We start from the raw sequence: 17,136 nt of genomic DNA on the forward strand, positions 1-17,136 counted from the left end.
TCGGTACAGCTTGGACGACGAGGCGGTGCCCCGGCCTCTGCCCCTTAAATAATCGCACGCGTGCGCACACACCCAACCGCGAGCTCCATCCACGCTGACGCGTCGTTACACCATGAACGCACTGCAGATCGCGTATAAGTATGTCGCCAGTGCGTCGGCCACGGCACACGGTGCAACGTGCAAGAGACGATCGAGCGTAAACTGTAAACACAGCACATGGCGGCGTCGTTGTCCATGGTGGCGTGGCCGCTAACGGTCGTGTCCCTGCTTGTAGCGTCGGCGGCGATAATGAACGGCGGCGGCGGCGGCGAGCAGGCGCAGCCGATTGTGCCGGCGGTCATCTCGTTCGGCGACTCCACCATCGACGTCGGCAACAACAACTACGTGCCTGGCGCGGTGTTCAAGGCCGACTACGCGCCGTACGGGCAGGACTTCTTGCGCCACGAGGCCACCGGCCGCTTCTCCGACGGCAAGATCGTCACCGACATCACCGGTTTGCTATGCTACCACCACGCATGATGCCTACTCTGTAGACTGTAGTGATTAGGACGGCGGCTGTGTGTGACGGACGAGTTCGTTCTGTTCATCTGTTGGGTTGTTTGTTGCAGCTGAAACACTCGGCTTCCAGAGCTACGCGCCGCCGTACCTCAGCCCGCAGGCGTCGGGGAAGAACCTGCTCATCGGCGCCAACTTCGCCTCCGCGGCGTCCAGCTACTACGACGACACGGCGGCCATGTATGTAAGTACCATACATACATATATGTTTGTGTATATATATGTAAAATTATTGCTACAACAAGCAATTTTTAGCAGGATACGATAGATGTTGTTGCTTGTTGAGGCTATCTGCTAGTGACGGTTAGGTGTATGTTTGGTGCCTGCTTGTGCACACGTGCAGGACGCGATCACGCTGACCCAGCAGCTCAAGTACTACAAGGAGTACCAGTCGAAGCTGGCCGCGGTGGCCGGGCACGCCAAGGCTCGCGCCATCCTCGCCGACGCGCTCTACGTTGTCAGCACGGGCACCGGCGACTTCCTCCAGAACTACTACCACAACGCCTCCCTGTCCCGCCGCTACAACGTCGACCAGTACTGCGACCTCCTCGTCGGCATCTTCTCCGGCTTCGCCGACGTACGTCATCGACCAGATCAGAGACTCATGAATCTCAGCGCCATTCATGTGTGCCGGACGGCCGGCCGCCATCGTTTGCTCCGTGTTGAACAACGCGATCGAATCTGTGTGTTGATTGCAGGAGCTGTACAGGCTGGGAGCGCGGCGGATCGGCGTCACGTCCATGCCGCCGCTGGGCTGCCTGCCGGCGTCCATCAGGCTGTACGGCGAGGGCCGGGGCGCGTGTGTGCCGAGGCTCAACCGCGACGCCGAGACCTTCAACGAGAAGCTGAACGCCACCGTCAAGGCGCTCAGGCAGCAGCACGCGGACCTCAAGTTCGCCATCTTCGACATCTACACGCCCCTCCGCGAACTTGCCCAAGACCCGGTGGCTTATGGTACGTGTTCGATAATGTCGTGATCACGCCATGGTGATAGCTACTAACATATATGACCATCGATGTGCGTCGCCGCCGTTTATTTAGGTTTCGCGAACGCGAGGGATACGTGCTGCCGGACAGGGACGGCCAAGACGAGGGTGTACCTCTGCAATCCGACGACGGCCGGAGCATGCCGGAACGCCAGCAGCTACGTGTTCTTCGACGCCGTCCACCCGTCGGAGGCTGCCAACGTCTTCATGGCGGAGTCCATGATCGAGGCGGGCATCGAGCTGGTTACCTAGGAATAATGGCGTCAATAAAGTAGACGACAGCTGCAGATGCCGCAGCTGACAGACGGCAGACCGTAGACATGTGTCTCTTCTCATCTGTTTCCTGTTCCATCGAACAAAACTACAGTGTCTGGGATAGCCTGTGAAATTGCACCGTCGCCCGGTCGGCCTTGCCGTTTTCGTAATGTTGATAATCATATATGCATGACATCTGTAGCCGCTCATCAGTTTCCTATTCCATCCATGAAAACAACAGTGTCTTGAATAGCTTGTGAAATTGCACCGTGGCCTACCATTTTTTGTAATACTGTTAATCATATACTATGCGTTTTCCTATATATACATAATACATTTGTAAACAAGTACTAATGATCGTGATTTTCTCTTGATTTTTCATATGCAAGTCTTTTATTTATTTATACATACATACATACATACACATATGTGTGTGTGGTTCGTGCCCGTGCGTTGCTACGGGACAGCTAAGCTTTTGTATTAAAAACACACGGATCGCACGATAAGATAACAATACTGTGAAATTAAATAGCGACGTTAAAGTGACATTTAATCTAAAAAGCAAAGTTCGTGACATTAACACAATCCTGGAGAGCGTGGCATCGCAGGCTCACGAACTCCAATATCCATTTATTTCGTGCGCCAATAAATCCAATAGTGGCATTTTGAGGGAAGTTTCTATCGGACGTCGGGCTTTCCTTGTGTGCGCGATTGTTATGGGAATTGATTTTTGCCTTCTTGATTTGCTGCGGCTGTTATGGGAATTGAGCTGATCGCATGGAGCGATTTTGGTGTCACACCTGTGGACAGAATAATTATGAATGTTTTAGTTGTAGAGATATGGTGCATTTTATATACTCCTAGGAGTAGTTACTCCCATAATCAATAAATCACGTTGCGTATGTGTACATACTCATTTATCAGTTTGAGTATGTTGACATACTAATATTAAGATACTCCAGATCTTTACTATGTAAAAAAAATTCAAAAGAGCACATATTTTTTAATATATTATATAATACTATGATAGTAACATATAAAATAAGTACAACCATATACTCTAAGTACATATATATATATATATATATATATATATATATATATATATATATATATATATACTCCTCCTAGCAATGTTACGGGGCATTAACATTATAATAAAATATATTAAATTATCATAAGATTTGAAGTGCGCAACAAACTAAGGGTGTGTTTAGTTCGCGAAATAAAAATTTTTGGATGTCACATCGGATGTTTCGGGGATGTCGGAAGGGGTTTTCGGATACTAATAAAAAAAACTAATTACATAGCTCGCCTGGAAACTGCGAGACTAATTTATTAAGCCTAATTAATCCATCATTAGCGTATGGTAGTTACTGTAGCACTTATGTCTAATCATGGACTAATTAGTCTTAAAACATTCGTCTCGCGATTTTCAACCAAACTGTGCAATTATTTTTTCGTCTATATTTAATACTCCATACATGTGGCGCAAGATTCGATGTGATAGTTTGGGGTGAAAATTTTTAGGAACTAAACCAGGCCTAATAACAGATACACTGGAATTGTCAATCCAATAACTGACTATATTTACTAACAAAGTGTAGTCAGCATTTTCAACTTCGTATTTTGACGATGGATTCATACAGTCTGAAATGCAACAACCAAAAGTGAACCAACGATGAACTACATTAACTCAGGCCCGAAAATTTTTGGATATCAAATCCAGCAGCTGAAATTAATGCTGATGTCCTAAGGAAACACAATTTATTCGCTTGCATTAACTCAGGCTCGAAAATTTTTAGCTTTTGGCTACTATAGTACTTTCGTTTTTATTTTGTAAAAATTGTTTAATTATGGACTATTTAGGCTTAAAAGATTCGTCTCACGATTTCTCGGCTAACTGTGTAATTAGTTTTTTTTCATCTACATTTATTACTCCATACATGTGCCGCAAGATTTGATGTGACGAGAAATCTTGAAAATTTTTGGTTTTTGGCTTGGAACTAAACAAGCCTCAAAAGGAAAATAACACGTTACCTGCAGATCCTTTGTGCTCCGGTGTCTCAACTAGGGCCATGCTTAGTTTTCCTAATTTTCTGAATTTGGCACTATACAAAAGGAAGATTTTTCGTCACATCAAATTTACGGTACATGGATGAAGTACTAAATGTACACGAAATTAAAAACTAATTGCACAGTTTGATTGTACTTTGTGAGACAAACGTTTTGAGCCTAATTAATCAATGTTTGAACAATTATTACCAAATACAAACAAAATGTTACAGTGTGCTACAGTACAACTGAAAATTCGGCGACGCCAACTTTAGCCGGAACTAAACGCGCTCTAGCAGTGGGAAAGGGCAGTGTTCAGAGTAGACTATTCTTTCCCAGAACCTATACCGGAACAATGAACATTGCGCCTGAATACATTTCGGCCCTTGTTTAGTTCCCTTGGATTTTAGAATTTGGCAATATGCAAAAAGAAGATTCTCCATCACACCAAATTTACGGTACATGCATGGAGTACTAAATGTTGACGAAATCAAAAACTAATTACACAGTTTAGTTGTACTTTACGAGACGAACGTTTTGAGCATAATTAGTCAACGATTGGACAATTATTACCAAATAAAAACAAAACGCTACAGTATCTACAGTGTTCGCCGAAATTTGGCGGCGCCGATTCAGCGGGTGAACTAAATAGGCCCTCGCTTTTTGGTTTCAGCCAGTCAACCAACAGTATTTTTCTCTCATAACAAACCAGCACCTGTCGAGCTTATCAGCCCAGAAACGAACCAGCGAATATGTCCTACATGCTGCTTTCGCATGAGAAGTAAAGATGAGCAACGGGCCGGCACGGCACGGCCCGATCGGGCTCGGGCCCTTTTGGCCCACCGGGCCACCGGGCCGTGCCTGAACAGTCCACCGTGCCTGTCGGACGGCCCAGGCACGGTCCGTGGGCCGAATATCGGGCCGTGCCAGCCCGTTGAGCCCGCGGCCCACTGGTCCATCGGCCCGGCCCATAGCCCGTTACATAGTAAACACCATATTTAACAGCACAATCACAGGTTCACATATTCATATTTAACGATCACAGAAACACCAGATGACAAAAGATTTGAGCTTTTTATGCAATGCCGCCTCATTAAAAACCATTCTAGGTAAAACTCACACCTCGTGAGATAAAACCCTAGAAAGGAAAATAGTACGACCAGCTCAATAAATTAAAACGGGCCTCCACCGGGCCGGCCGTTGTAAAACGGGCCGTGCCGTGTCGCCCAGCGGGCCGAGGCCTCAGCCCAAGCCCGGCCTGCTACGGGCTTCGGGCCGGCACGGGCCCGGTTAGGGTTCGGGCCGTGCCGTGCTCGGGTCGGGCCCAATAACCGTGCTTTGGGCCGGGCCTTTGGCCCACGGGCTGCATGCACATCTTTAATGAGAAGCAGGTTCCGGTGTTCCTGGAAAGAGGTTAAGGATTCGTTAACAGAAACATGTATAGCCGAGTGAGAGCAAGGCCTGGTTTAGATTGTAAGTTTTTTCACTCTCTCTTCATCACATTAAATCTTTGGACTCATGCATATAGTATTAAATGTAGATAAAAAAATAACTAATTACACAGTTTGATTGTAAATTACGAGATGAATCTTTTGAGCCTAGTTAGGCCATAATTGGATAATAATTGTCAAATACTAACGAAAATGCTACAGTACCGAATACTGATTCCTAACCCTAATCTAAACGAGGCCCGAGAAGAAATGAAAACCTGGAACACTGAAATACAGGTCAGACAAACCAGTTCAATCATGCACGTACTTGATGTTTCCTTTCCTCTTCATGGGAATCAGGTCGACCTTGAAGTGAATAAAAGAAGTGCAACCAAAGCACCATCACCAGCATTACGATTATCTGGTTTGGGTGTCTGAACTAGGAGTTAGCCATGTAAACCTTGAACCCTGAAAATAGAAACCAACTGTTAAAAAGTGGGGACATGAATAACATTAGCACGTGATAAACCTGAGGGGGTGTTTGGTTCCACGGACTAAATTTTAGTCCATGTTACATCGGACGTTTGGATGCTATTTAGAGGACTAAACATGAGTTAATTATAAAACTAATTACACAGATATCGACTAATTTACGAGATGAATTTATTAAGCCTAATTAATCTATCATTAGCACATATTACTGTAGCACCACATTTTCAGATCATGGACTAATTAGGCTTAAAAAATTTATCTCGCAAATTAGTCGTAATCTGTGTAATTAGTTATTTTTTCATCTATATTTAATACTTCATACATGTGTCAAACATCCGATAAAACAGGGACTAAAATTTAATTCCGGGAACAAACACGACTACGAACAATAGCTAGCATTCATGACTCTGAGCAAGAGGTGCGATTATTAAATTTCTTGTCGGTTCAAGCTGATGGCTGGTCCACTATTAATGGCTCCTCAGACGGCAGTGACGCAGTGCAGCATGTGTGGAGACATGAACAGTTACTGGAATCAGGGCAAAGAAAGAGAAATGTAGCAAGGAATTGGGTCGGCAGAAATTTGACACTAAGGGCACGTCTAGATCCAAAAATTTTTAGGTTTTGGTTACTGTAGCACTTTCGTTTATATTTGGTAATTAGTATCTAATTATAGATTAATTAGGTTTGAAAGTTTCGTCTCGTGATTTCTCATTCAACTGTGTAATTAGTTTTTTTTCGTCTACATTTAGTACTCCATGCATGTGCTGCAAAATTCGATGTGATGGGTACTGCGCAAAATTTTTTGGGAACTAAACAGGCCCTAAGGCCACGTTTAGATGGCGAAAATTTTTGGCTTTGGCTACTGTAGCACATTCGTTTGTATTTGGCAATTAGTGTCTAATTATGGACTAATTAGGTTCGAAAGTTTCGTCTCGCGATTTCTCACCCAACTGTGCAATTAGTTTTTTTTCGTCTACATTTAGTACTCTATGCATGTGCCGCAAGATTCGATGTGACACTTTGAGAACTAAACAGGCCCTAATCCGCAACTTCACAAAGTTTAATTTCTTTTACGTAAGTTCCAAACTACCATATACAATTTCATGTTAGCAAAGTTGAAGATGTGGCCAGGAAAATCCTACGTTCCCAGAACAAATTCTCCAGTCTGGCAAGGCAAAATTAAAACTAGTAAATCAACTCAACTTGTCTCGGTTGTTATGTTTGAATCAAATACATTAAGATTCCTTCAATATGTTTTGGCTCCTGTCCTCTCCATGTGATGTTACATGTCACTAGCTTGGAGCAAGTATGAATGTAAGGAAATAAGTTATAGTAACACTTGCAAAGAGAAAAAGGTGTAAAATAACTTGTTCCTCAAAAGCAATTTGATATTTTAATGTTCACATGAACAGCTCAAAAGCTTTCATATTGCAACAACAAGCACTATTTGTAGTAAGTCCATTCCAAAAAAAATATGTTGGCCAAGTAACCTTAGACTTTGCAATAGAAACATAGTCGACAGGTTGCACCGTAAAAGCTCTTGACAGTAAATTACTGTGGAAACTGGAAAGTTCCAGGTTGGAGCCGGTAGCTACATTTGCATGTCAACTTTTACTACTTCACTTGTCCGTGCTCTCTCTCATATTTGTACATATTCCATATATTACTTTAAGTTAGCTATAATTTTTAAGTTATCTATAACTGACATATATTATATTAAATTATCTTTGAACTGATCAGGATTTATTGCACTCTTTAAATGGACACGACTTACCTCTCTGGAGGGAAATGATCGTTATCTGCAATGGATCTGGTCCAACTCAACAGTTCAAAGTTCAGACTATTGTGCTGTGCTTCCTTCAACCACATTATCATTACCATCAGAATGGAGGCTGACAATCAATTTAGACATTCAAATATTCAAGAGCTGCATAAAATCCCTGGTCTCTGCTACACAGGAAGATGAAACCTCTTGTTCATTTCAAGGACAACGTCCCCAAATATCTCACAGCCTTGCCCATTCTTATTCCAGTTTAACAACCTATTATGAAGATCAATCACAAAATCTTTATCTTGATTTCCCTGTTCCAACACCTTAAATAATGACTTTACACACTTGAGCAGGTATGGGCCTGTCTTGTTTCTGAGTTGGCTGACAAAACGATGACATCTATCTTCACAATCAAAATATCAATGAGGACATATCCTCAGCTACGTCAAGCCAGCCAAAGATGTGATATGCTCCAATCAAAGCCCATCTCTCAGCAGTACCAATGCAGCTGCCTAAGAAACCATCATTACTGGCATGATCTTTTGTTTTTATTTGTGCTTCATTTGACCCCAGAACCTGCCCAGTGCTTGTGTACCGCAGAAGGATGTCACAGTTCTGCTCGTTAACACAACTAGATGATACAAGCAATACTCCTAAAGGAATCCACTGATGCAACAGGTTAAAGTACGAGGGATGGAGGTCCGATACTTTTCCAACTTGCACTTGAGGAAAGGCAGTTGTCCTACAACATTTTACACAGCGATCATCAAATTCTTTAACCAGGGAGCTTACAGTGTTTATTGGCACATGGAATTTCTCTGAATTCGCAGCTGTGGGTATTCGCAGTTTCCTCCTATGATTCACAGTACTTTGGTAGCTTAGGCACTTTTTGTTGTTCCTAGCCCAAGAATGTGATATTTCCAAAAGATTGTTTGATAGCACCTCGCATTGATCATCATTAGAAGGGCATAGCACCCAAGAAAGGTAAAAGGCTGCCCTCTGAACAAGACTGACATCACTTATTGATTCAGCAGTTATCTCTTTGGATAATGTTTCTGATAAATAATCTTGTGAGCCTTCTCTGTGGAAAAGTAAAGCAGTTGCAAAACTGAACCAGACGCGGAAATTAATAATCATGTACCTGCAGAACCACAGTTATATCAGGTGCAGTTAACTTCTGTCATACAAATGCTAAACACCTAGCTGTATTGCATATTTGAAAACACATACCAAGCAGAATTGTATTTTACCAATCCCTTCGATGGTTGTACTTGTAAGTTTTTCTGCGAAGAGCATCTAGTTCTTGTGCTGTCCAAATGAACCAAGGCACTGATATAAGAAACTAGGTCCAAAAAACCTTTACAAGATAAGGGTCCAGTTAGTATCGCAAGCAAGTCACTTTGTTGGCTTGGGAAGTAAGCATGTGAAAAGGGGAATCTCTGCCCCAATTCTATGGATATTCCCCATGACATAGGCTTGAGAAGAATGTCTAATGCCAACAATACCAATGCACTGTGAAGTTCTACCACAGAACCCAAACCCCTGCACAAATAAAGGATGAATAAAGAGATTTTACAAGAAGCAGTCCTTAAACAGCGAGCCCACAATGTATAACTAGTTCAGACAATATATAGAGATGTGTAAATGTAACATCCATAATAGTGTTGTTGGTAAAATATCATTTAGGGCTACAGAAAGCAAGGATACCAAAAAAAAACCCTAAAAATTCAGTCAAATTTATTTCTTTGAAAAATGTAAGATCAAAATTGGAATTAAAAATTAAGTGACAAATGTGGAATAAGTTTGGTACTGTTCATTGAATGAAATCTGTTTCAAACCACTTTCCTAAGATAACTTTAATCCACTGCCTGTTTGGTGCATTCCTAATTTAGTCATGTCGGAGTTTCTGAAATAACTATATGGTGGACTGCCACGATGTGGCAAGCCACTCTTAACCTTTGCTGCTCTGCAGTTCTATTTGTAAGATTAAAAGTATGTGTAGAAGCCCACTAACCGCGACCGGGACACATCAAACTCAGTGCAAACAACAGTACAGGGCATTTCATATGAGTGTTTGAGGTGTGAACTTACGTTGCTAGAAACCAGAAGTGTAATAGCGATCTCATCCCCATAAATATTGTTGGGGAGCAAACCAGGTGTCGGGTACTACGATAAGGGGTCCCCTAAGCAACAATCGAAAAATTCGCTTAGACCCCGTCAAAAATCAAAGCCAAGGGACAACTATTGGCTAAACCCCGGCCATATCCGAGGCCACCTACTCTCCGCCTCGCTAGAGGCCTCGCACGGAAGGCCTCGGACGGCCTACCGAATTTCCGCCTCGCTCGAGGTCTCACACGAAAGGCCTCGGCCGGGGATCCGATTCTCCGTCTCGCCCGAGGCCCCGCGTGTACGGCCTTGGACGAGACGCCGAATCTCCGTCCCGCTCGAAGCCGGCTCGGCAATAACCCCGTCGCCTCTGCCTTGACCGATCTCCCCAACAGAGCATCACGACCAATTAATGCGACCAACCACTCCCGCGATATCAGCCGAACGACGGCTCGACACAGCAGAGTGGCCGACGAGACGCCAGTCACATCGAAGCCATGCCATCCAGGACCGGACAGGGCAGGGGTTACTGGCCGCTGTGCTTAGCACTGTGCCCACGACTGACACCCATACCGCACTATGCTACCTAACCCCTGCTCCAGGAACAGCGCGGCGTGGGGAGTCCCGGGTTACTATAGCCTCGGAATCAGTGTACATGACCAACCGCTCCCTCCACGCCTCGGCATTCTACTTCAGGGTCTCGACAACCTCGGGATTCGCGCCCGCCGAGCCCCTCCACGATGGCTCGGCCTCGGCACCAACTAAGCATCGGCTCTTCACGTGGTCAACACACAGCAACCAGCACGTCGCTTGCCAGGCCCTGCGTCAAGCCATCACTGGAGCTCCCACGTCGCGTAGGATCAGATGTGACCGGCGCGTTGCTCCAGCATTTCAAGGGCAGGACCACTCCATCAACCATGCCACCACAGTAACAGGCTACAGGGTTCGGACATGTCGCCTCTGTTCGCACGACGTCACGTAGCTAACACATGTATCATCCCTGTCCCCCCTTTTACTATAAAAGGGAGGGACCGGGGCCGTTTCTAGGGATGACCAGTTCAGGCTCATGAGCTCACAAGGTAGACAAACACATGCTCGATACTTTGTAACGCGCACTCTTCCCCACTGCTGGAGATCAACATCTCAAGCAATCCACACCGCCCCACACCGAGACCTGGGACCAGCTCCCTCTCTCACCCTGCTTGTAACCCCCTACTACAAGCACTTCGGTGCAAGGAATACAAGATCGATTTCTCAGACTAGATGTAGGGCACCTATTGCATGAACCAGTATAAACCTTGTCTCTTTGCATCACCATCCGGAATTAGGAGCACGTAGTACATTTTTACTAGTTGGTCGAGGAACCACCGGTCCGAAACACCGAGAGTTGGCGCGCCAGGTAGGGGGATTCTGTGTGTCAGCTTCATCATCCTAACAAGTTCTGGATGGCAGACCCCGTACAACCACTGTGTCTCGGCACGGTGATCTGGTTCGGGAGCCTAGAGTTCATGTCTCTAGGATGTGAGTACGATATGGTACTCCTCACGCCGCGAGCCCCACCAACCGATGACAACATCACGCATCAGCAGCCCGGGCGCAGACGGCGCCCGGGCGGCCGCTCTCGTTGCGCTCGCCAGGCACGACGCGAGCGGGGCGGCCCCGGTACCGCGCAAGCTCTGGGTGACGCGTTGCACTCCACCGGTATCCCACGCCTAGCTGTTGGCACAACGTCCCTGGTCGGGGACCTGTCTAGCCTGAGCCTGAATAAGGGAAAATGCCGGTGGCGCACAATGACGCCCCGTCCTCGAGCCCTGCCCCGCCACCTCCTGAGGAGTCGACTTCGGCGGAGCAAAGCCCGGCGATGGTACCATCCCCGTACCCCTTTGGGTTGAGAAATGCCACCGCCACCTATGCTTCCGCCTATGTTTCTGCTCACGCAGAGCCCTCAGGACGCCACCAACGCTTCGCCCTCGACTTCGGCACCATGACTTTGACTCGCACCCACGCTGACTCCTCGGAGGAGGACGAGGCATGGGCCGGAGCGGACTTCTCCAGACTTTGTGACCCTGAAGCCCTGCGCCACTTCCTGGCCGTGAGCGACTACTACTTTGGCTACTCCTACTCTGACGATGAAGGCACTTATGATCCCACTCGTGAGTGCTTCCATGTCGGACTCGAGATGCCGAGCATGAGCGATGAGGACGAGGGGGCAGGCAACCATTCCCCGCTTTGCCCGGGAGCAGGCGATGCCACACCATCACGCACTGTCCCACCGGCAGTGTGGAATGGAAACCTTGCCCATGGACAACTTCAGCGCCTAGACCTAGAATAGCTTCGAGAGTTTCCAGCCAAGGTCAAACAAGACCGACTCCTTCTGCAGTAGCTCCGAGACACTCTCGAGCAGGAGCAGCAAGGTCGCGGCGATTGCAGAGGAGCCCGGCGGAGGGCCCACGATGTCCACCACCGCATTAACGACGACGAAGGGGGTGAGCAACCCCCAATTTTCAATCGTGCTAGCCAAAACGTCGCGGCTGCGGCGATGCTAGTCCAAACGATGCTCGAGCCCTCTACCACGGAGGGGCGACGGGTCCACGACGAGCTCTGGGATCTCCTCAAGACCACCGTGGTGCAGCAGGGCGAGAGTTCTGCCTCCCAATGGCGCGGAGGCGCCTCAGACCTTCCCACGGCATCGCCTTGATAGGATAGGGAGGCCTTGGTTCATCCCGAGCCCGCTCGGGCACTGATAATCAACAGGGTCCCCTTACTGCACGACCGCCTCGGCAACCAACGTGAGGCGTAGGACGACCACAAGGTGGTCAGTAGGCGATGGCGCCACAACAATGAGGGGCCCGCTCGGGGCTTCTATCTGCACCAAGGAGGCCGCTACGATAGTGGGGAGGACCACAGTCCTTCTCCTGAGCCACCTGGCCCTTGAGTTTTTAGCAAAGCAATCCGCGTTGCTCATTTCCCGGCCCGGTTTCAGCAACGGGCCAACCTCATGAAGTACAGCGGTGAGACCAATCCCAAACTTTGGTTGGCTGATTACCGCCTGGCTTGTCAGCTAGGCAGCGCGGACGATGACCTGCTCATCATCCGCAACCTCCCGTTGTTCCTGTTAGACTCGACACGAGCCTGGCTCGAACACCTCCCTCCCTCGTAGATCCACGACTGGCGCGACTTGGTAAGGGTCTTTGTCGGGAACTTTTAGGGCACATACGTGCGCCCTGGGAACTCCTGGGACCTCAAAAGTTATCGCCAGGGCCCGGACGAGTCTCTCTGAGACTTCATCCAGTGCTTCTCTAAGAAATGCACTGAGTTGCCAAGCATTGGCAACTCGAAAATTGTCCAAGCTTTCCTTTCTGGCACCACCTGCCGAGACCTGGTCCGAGAGTTGGGCCGGAATGTGCCGACCTCAGCGGACGCGCTCCTCAACATTGCCACCAACTTCACCTCGGGTGAAGAGGCCATTGGGGCCATCTTCCCCGACAATGATGCCAAGGGGAAGCAGAGGGACGAGGCCCCCGAGGCCTTGGCTCCCCACCTCCCCAAGAAAAAGAAGAAGGGTCACCAAGGGAAGCAAGAAGTCCTCAAGGCCGGCCTAGTCACGGCCGCAGAGCGCAAGAATCCCCGTGGCCCCAAAGGCCCTAGGCTCTTCGACAACATGCTTAAGAAACCCTGCCCTTACCACCAGGGCCCGGTGAAGCATGCCCTCGAGGAGTGCACCATGCTCCAGCGTTACTATGCCAAGCTTAGGCTCCCAGACGACGATGCCAAGGGGAGGGGGCACCGGCGATAGGGACGATGACAAGGATGACGGTTTCCCCAAGGTGCACAATGCCTTCATGATCTTCGGCGGGCCTTCAGTGTGCCTCACGGCATGCCAGCGGAAGAGGGAGCACCGGGAGGTCTTCTCGGTGAAGGTGGCCGATCCCCGGTACCTCAACTGGTCTCAGGAGGCAATCACCTTTGACCAGGATGACCATCCCGATTATGTCCCAAATCCTAGGCAGTACCCACTTGTCGTCGACCCCATCATCGGCAACACCCGGCTCACTAAGGTATTGATGGACGAAGGCAGCGGCCTCAACATCCTCTATGCCAACACCCTAGAACTCCTGGAGCTCGACCAGTCGTAGCTCCGGGGTGGCGCCGCACCTTTCCACGGCATTGTGTCGGGGAAACACACGCGGCCCCTCGGGCGCGTCGACCTACCCGTCTGCTTCGGTACTCCCACCAACTACCACAAGGAGGTCCTCACCTTCAAGGTGGTTGGGTTTAAGGGAACTTACCAGTTACCATGCCAGCCTAGGGCAGCCGTGCTACGCCAAGTTCATGGCGGTCCCCAACTACACGTACCTCAAGCTCAAGATGCTGGGCCCTAATGGTGTCATCACTATCGAGTCCATGTACGAGCATGCATACGACTGCGACGTCGAGTGCATCGAGTACACTGAGGCTATCATAGAAGCCGAGACCCTCATCGTTAACCTTGACCAACTCGGTAGCAAGGCGCCTGACTCCAAGCGTTGTGTCGGGACTTTTGAGCCCACGGAGGCCATCAAGCTTATCCCGGTCGACCCCACCTGCCACGACGATCAGACGCTGAGGATCAGCGCCATCCTCGACATCAAATAGGAAGCCATGCTCGTTGACTTTCTCCGTGCGAATGCCAACATGTTTGCATGGAGTCCCTCGGACATGCCAGGCATACCGAGGGAGGTCATCGAGCATGCCTTAGACATCCAGGCCGGCTCCAGACTGGTGGAGCAACGTCTATGCCGATTCGATGAGGAAAAGCGCAGGGCCATCGGCGAGGAGGTACAAAAGCTGTTGGCGGCTAGGTTCATCAAAGAAGTATCCCACCCGGAGTGGTTAACTAATCCCATATTAGTTAAGAAGAAAAATGGGAAGTGGAGAATGTGTGTAGACTACACTGGTCTAAACAAAGCATGTCCAAAAGTCCCTTTCCCATTACCCTGAATCGACCAAATCATCGACTCCACTGCGGGATGTGAAACCCTAACCTTCCTTGATGCATATTCCGGTTACCATCAGATCAAGATGAAAGAGTCTGACTAGCTCGTGACTTCTTTCATCATACCATTTGGCATGAACTGTTATGTGACTATGTTGTTCGGCCTTAGAAACGCAGGAGCCACATACCAGCGGTGCATGACCCATGTCTTTGGTGAGCACATCGGGCGGACCGTCGAGGCCTACATGGACGACATTGTGGTCAAGTCTAGGAAGACCAGTAATCTCGTCAGCGACTTGGGAGTAGCCTTCAGATGCCTCAGGGAAAAGGGCATCAAGCTTAACCCCGAAAAGTGTGTCTTCGGGGCCCCCCGAGGCATGCTTTTAGGATTCATAGTCTCGGAATGTGGCATCGAGGCCAACCCAGAGAAGGTCTCGACCGTGATCGACATGGGGCCGATTCGAGACCTCAAGGGAGTATAGAGGATTATGGGATGCCTTGTGGCCCTGAGCCGCTTCATCTCGCGCCTTGGCGAAAAAGGCTTGCCTCTGTATCACCTCTTGAGGAAATCAGAACGCTTTTCTTGGACCCTCGAGGCCGAAGAAGCCCTCGCCAAACTCAAGGCATTGCTCACCAATCCTCCCATCCTGGTACCACCAGCCAAGGGTGAGGCTCTCTTGCTCTACATCGTTGTAACGACCCAAGTGGTCAGTGTGGTTGTAGTAGTCGAAAGGCAGGAAGAGGGGCATGCTCTACCCATCCAATGACCTATTTACTTCATCAGCGAAGTACTCTTTGAGACCAAAACACGCTACCCCCACATCTAGAAACTAATCTACGCCGTAGTCTTGGCTCGACGCAAGCTACGTCACTACTTCAAATCCCATCCGGTAACCGTGGTGTCGTCTTTCCCCCTAGGGGAGATAATCTGTAACCGGAAGACCTCGGGTAGGATAGCCAAGTGGGCCATCAAACTCATGGGGGAGGCTCTGTCCTTTGTGCCTCAGAAAGCAATCAAGTCTCAGGTCTTGGTCGATTTTGTGGTAGAGTGGACTGACATCCAACTGCCACCTGCCCAAGTCCAGGCGGAATGCTGGACCATATACTTCGATGGGTCCCTGATGAAGACCGGGGCGGGCGCAGGTCTGCTCTTCATCTCACCCCTCGGGGTACACATGTGCTACATGATTTGGCTCCACTTCGCCGCCTCCAACAACACAGCCAAGTATGAAGCCCTCGTCAACGGCTTGCAAATCACCGTCGAACTTGGAGTACGGCGTCTCGACGTATGGGGCGATTCGCAGCTCGTTGTCGATCAAGTGATGAAGGAGTCGAACTTCCATGACCTCAAAATGGAGGCATACTACAAGCTGGTACATCACCTTGAAGACAAGTTCGATGGTCTCAAACTCAACCACATCGCACGCAAATTCAACGAGGCCGCGAACGAACTGGCAAAGATGGCGTCGGCGTGGGCTCTGGTTCCCCCAAACGTCTTCGTCAAAGACCTCCACAAACCTTCCATCAACTATGCCTTGGCGGTGGAGGAGGCCCCAGTGGTCGAGCCCCCTGCAGGGCTCGGGGCCCCCTCCATCGATGAGACTCCTTCGGCCGAGCCCGAGGTCATGGAAGTCAACACGGAGCCTCCCGAAGCCAACCAGGGCACGGACTGGCAAGTCCTGTTCCTTGATTGCCTCGTCCGAGGAGAACTTCCCACTGATAGGACCGAAGCCCGGCAGCTTGCTCGGCGAGCCAAGACTTATGTTCTCAGCGACGGCGAATTATACAGGCGAAGCCCATCTGGCGTCCTCCAACGATGCATCACTACCGAGGCAGGTCGAGCCCTACTTTGGGACTTGCACGTGGGAGGCTGCGGGCACCATGCGGCACCTCGAACGCTCGTCGGAAATGCCTTCCACCAAGGGTTCTACTGGCCAATAGCGGTTGCTGATGCCACCAAGCTCGTACGCTCCTGCGAGGGGTGCCAGTACTATGCACGGCAGACGCACCTCCTGACTCAAGCCCTCCAAACCATCCCTATCACATGGCCGTTCACCGTGTGGGGGCTCGACATAGTTGGGCCTCTATAGAAGGCCCCCAGGGGCTACACCCATCTGCTGGTAGCAATCGATAAGTTCTCCAAGTGGATCGAGGCACATCCGATCAATCGAATCAAGTCCGAGCAAGCGGTGCTGTTATTCACCGATATCATCCACAGGTTCGGGGTTCCAAACACCATCATCACCGACAATGGGACACAATTCACCGGCCAAAAATTCCTGATGTTCTGTGATGACCACCACATCCGTGTGCCCTGGTTGGCCGTAGGACACCCTAGGACAAACGGCCAAGTAGAGCGTTCCAACGGCATGATCCTACAAGGCCTCAAGCCAAGAATATACAACCGATTGAAGAAATTTGGCAAGAAATGGCTTGTCGAACTCCCTTCGGTCATCTGGAGTCTGAGGAACACCCCGAGCTGAGCCACGGGGTTCACACCGTTCTTCCTGG

General features: G+C 49.1%; 1 protein-coding gene and 1 pseudogene across 1 annotated transcript; one reads left to right on the forward strand and one right to left on the reverse strand.

Annotated features, from left to right (window-relative positions):
* The first annotated feature begins 231 nt into the window (after positions 1 to 231).
* On the forward strand, positions 232 to 2,137 carry LOC136529547 (GDSL esterase/lipase APG-like). Its single transcript, XM_066522624.1, has 5 exons — positions 232 to 493; positions 609 to 739; positions 899 to 1,132; positions 1,254 to 1,509; positions 1,597 to 2,137. The coding sequence occupies exons 1-5, from the start codon at positions 235 to 237 to the stop codon at positions 1,791 to 1,793; spliced, it is 1,077 nt and encodes a 358-aa protein (XP_066378721.1). The 5' UTR covers positions 232 to 234; the 3' UTR covers positions 1,794 to 2,137.
* A 5,586-nt stretch (positions 2,138 to 7,723) lies between these two features.
* Positions 7,724 to 17,136, reverse strand: part of LOC136525597 (uncharacterized) — a 35,299-nt pseudogene continuing 25,886 nt past the window's right edge.

This window comes from Miscanthus floridulus, chromosome 19 (genome assembly GCF_019320115.1).
Source record: "Miscanthus floridulus cultivar M001 chromosome 19, ASM1932011v1, whole genome shotgun sequence".
NCBI lineage: Eukaryota > Viridiplantae > Streptophyta > Magnoliopsida > Poales > Poaceae > Miscanthus > Miscanthus floridulus.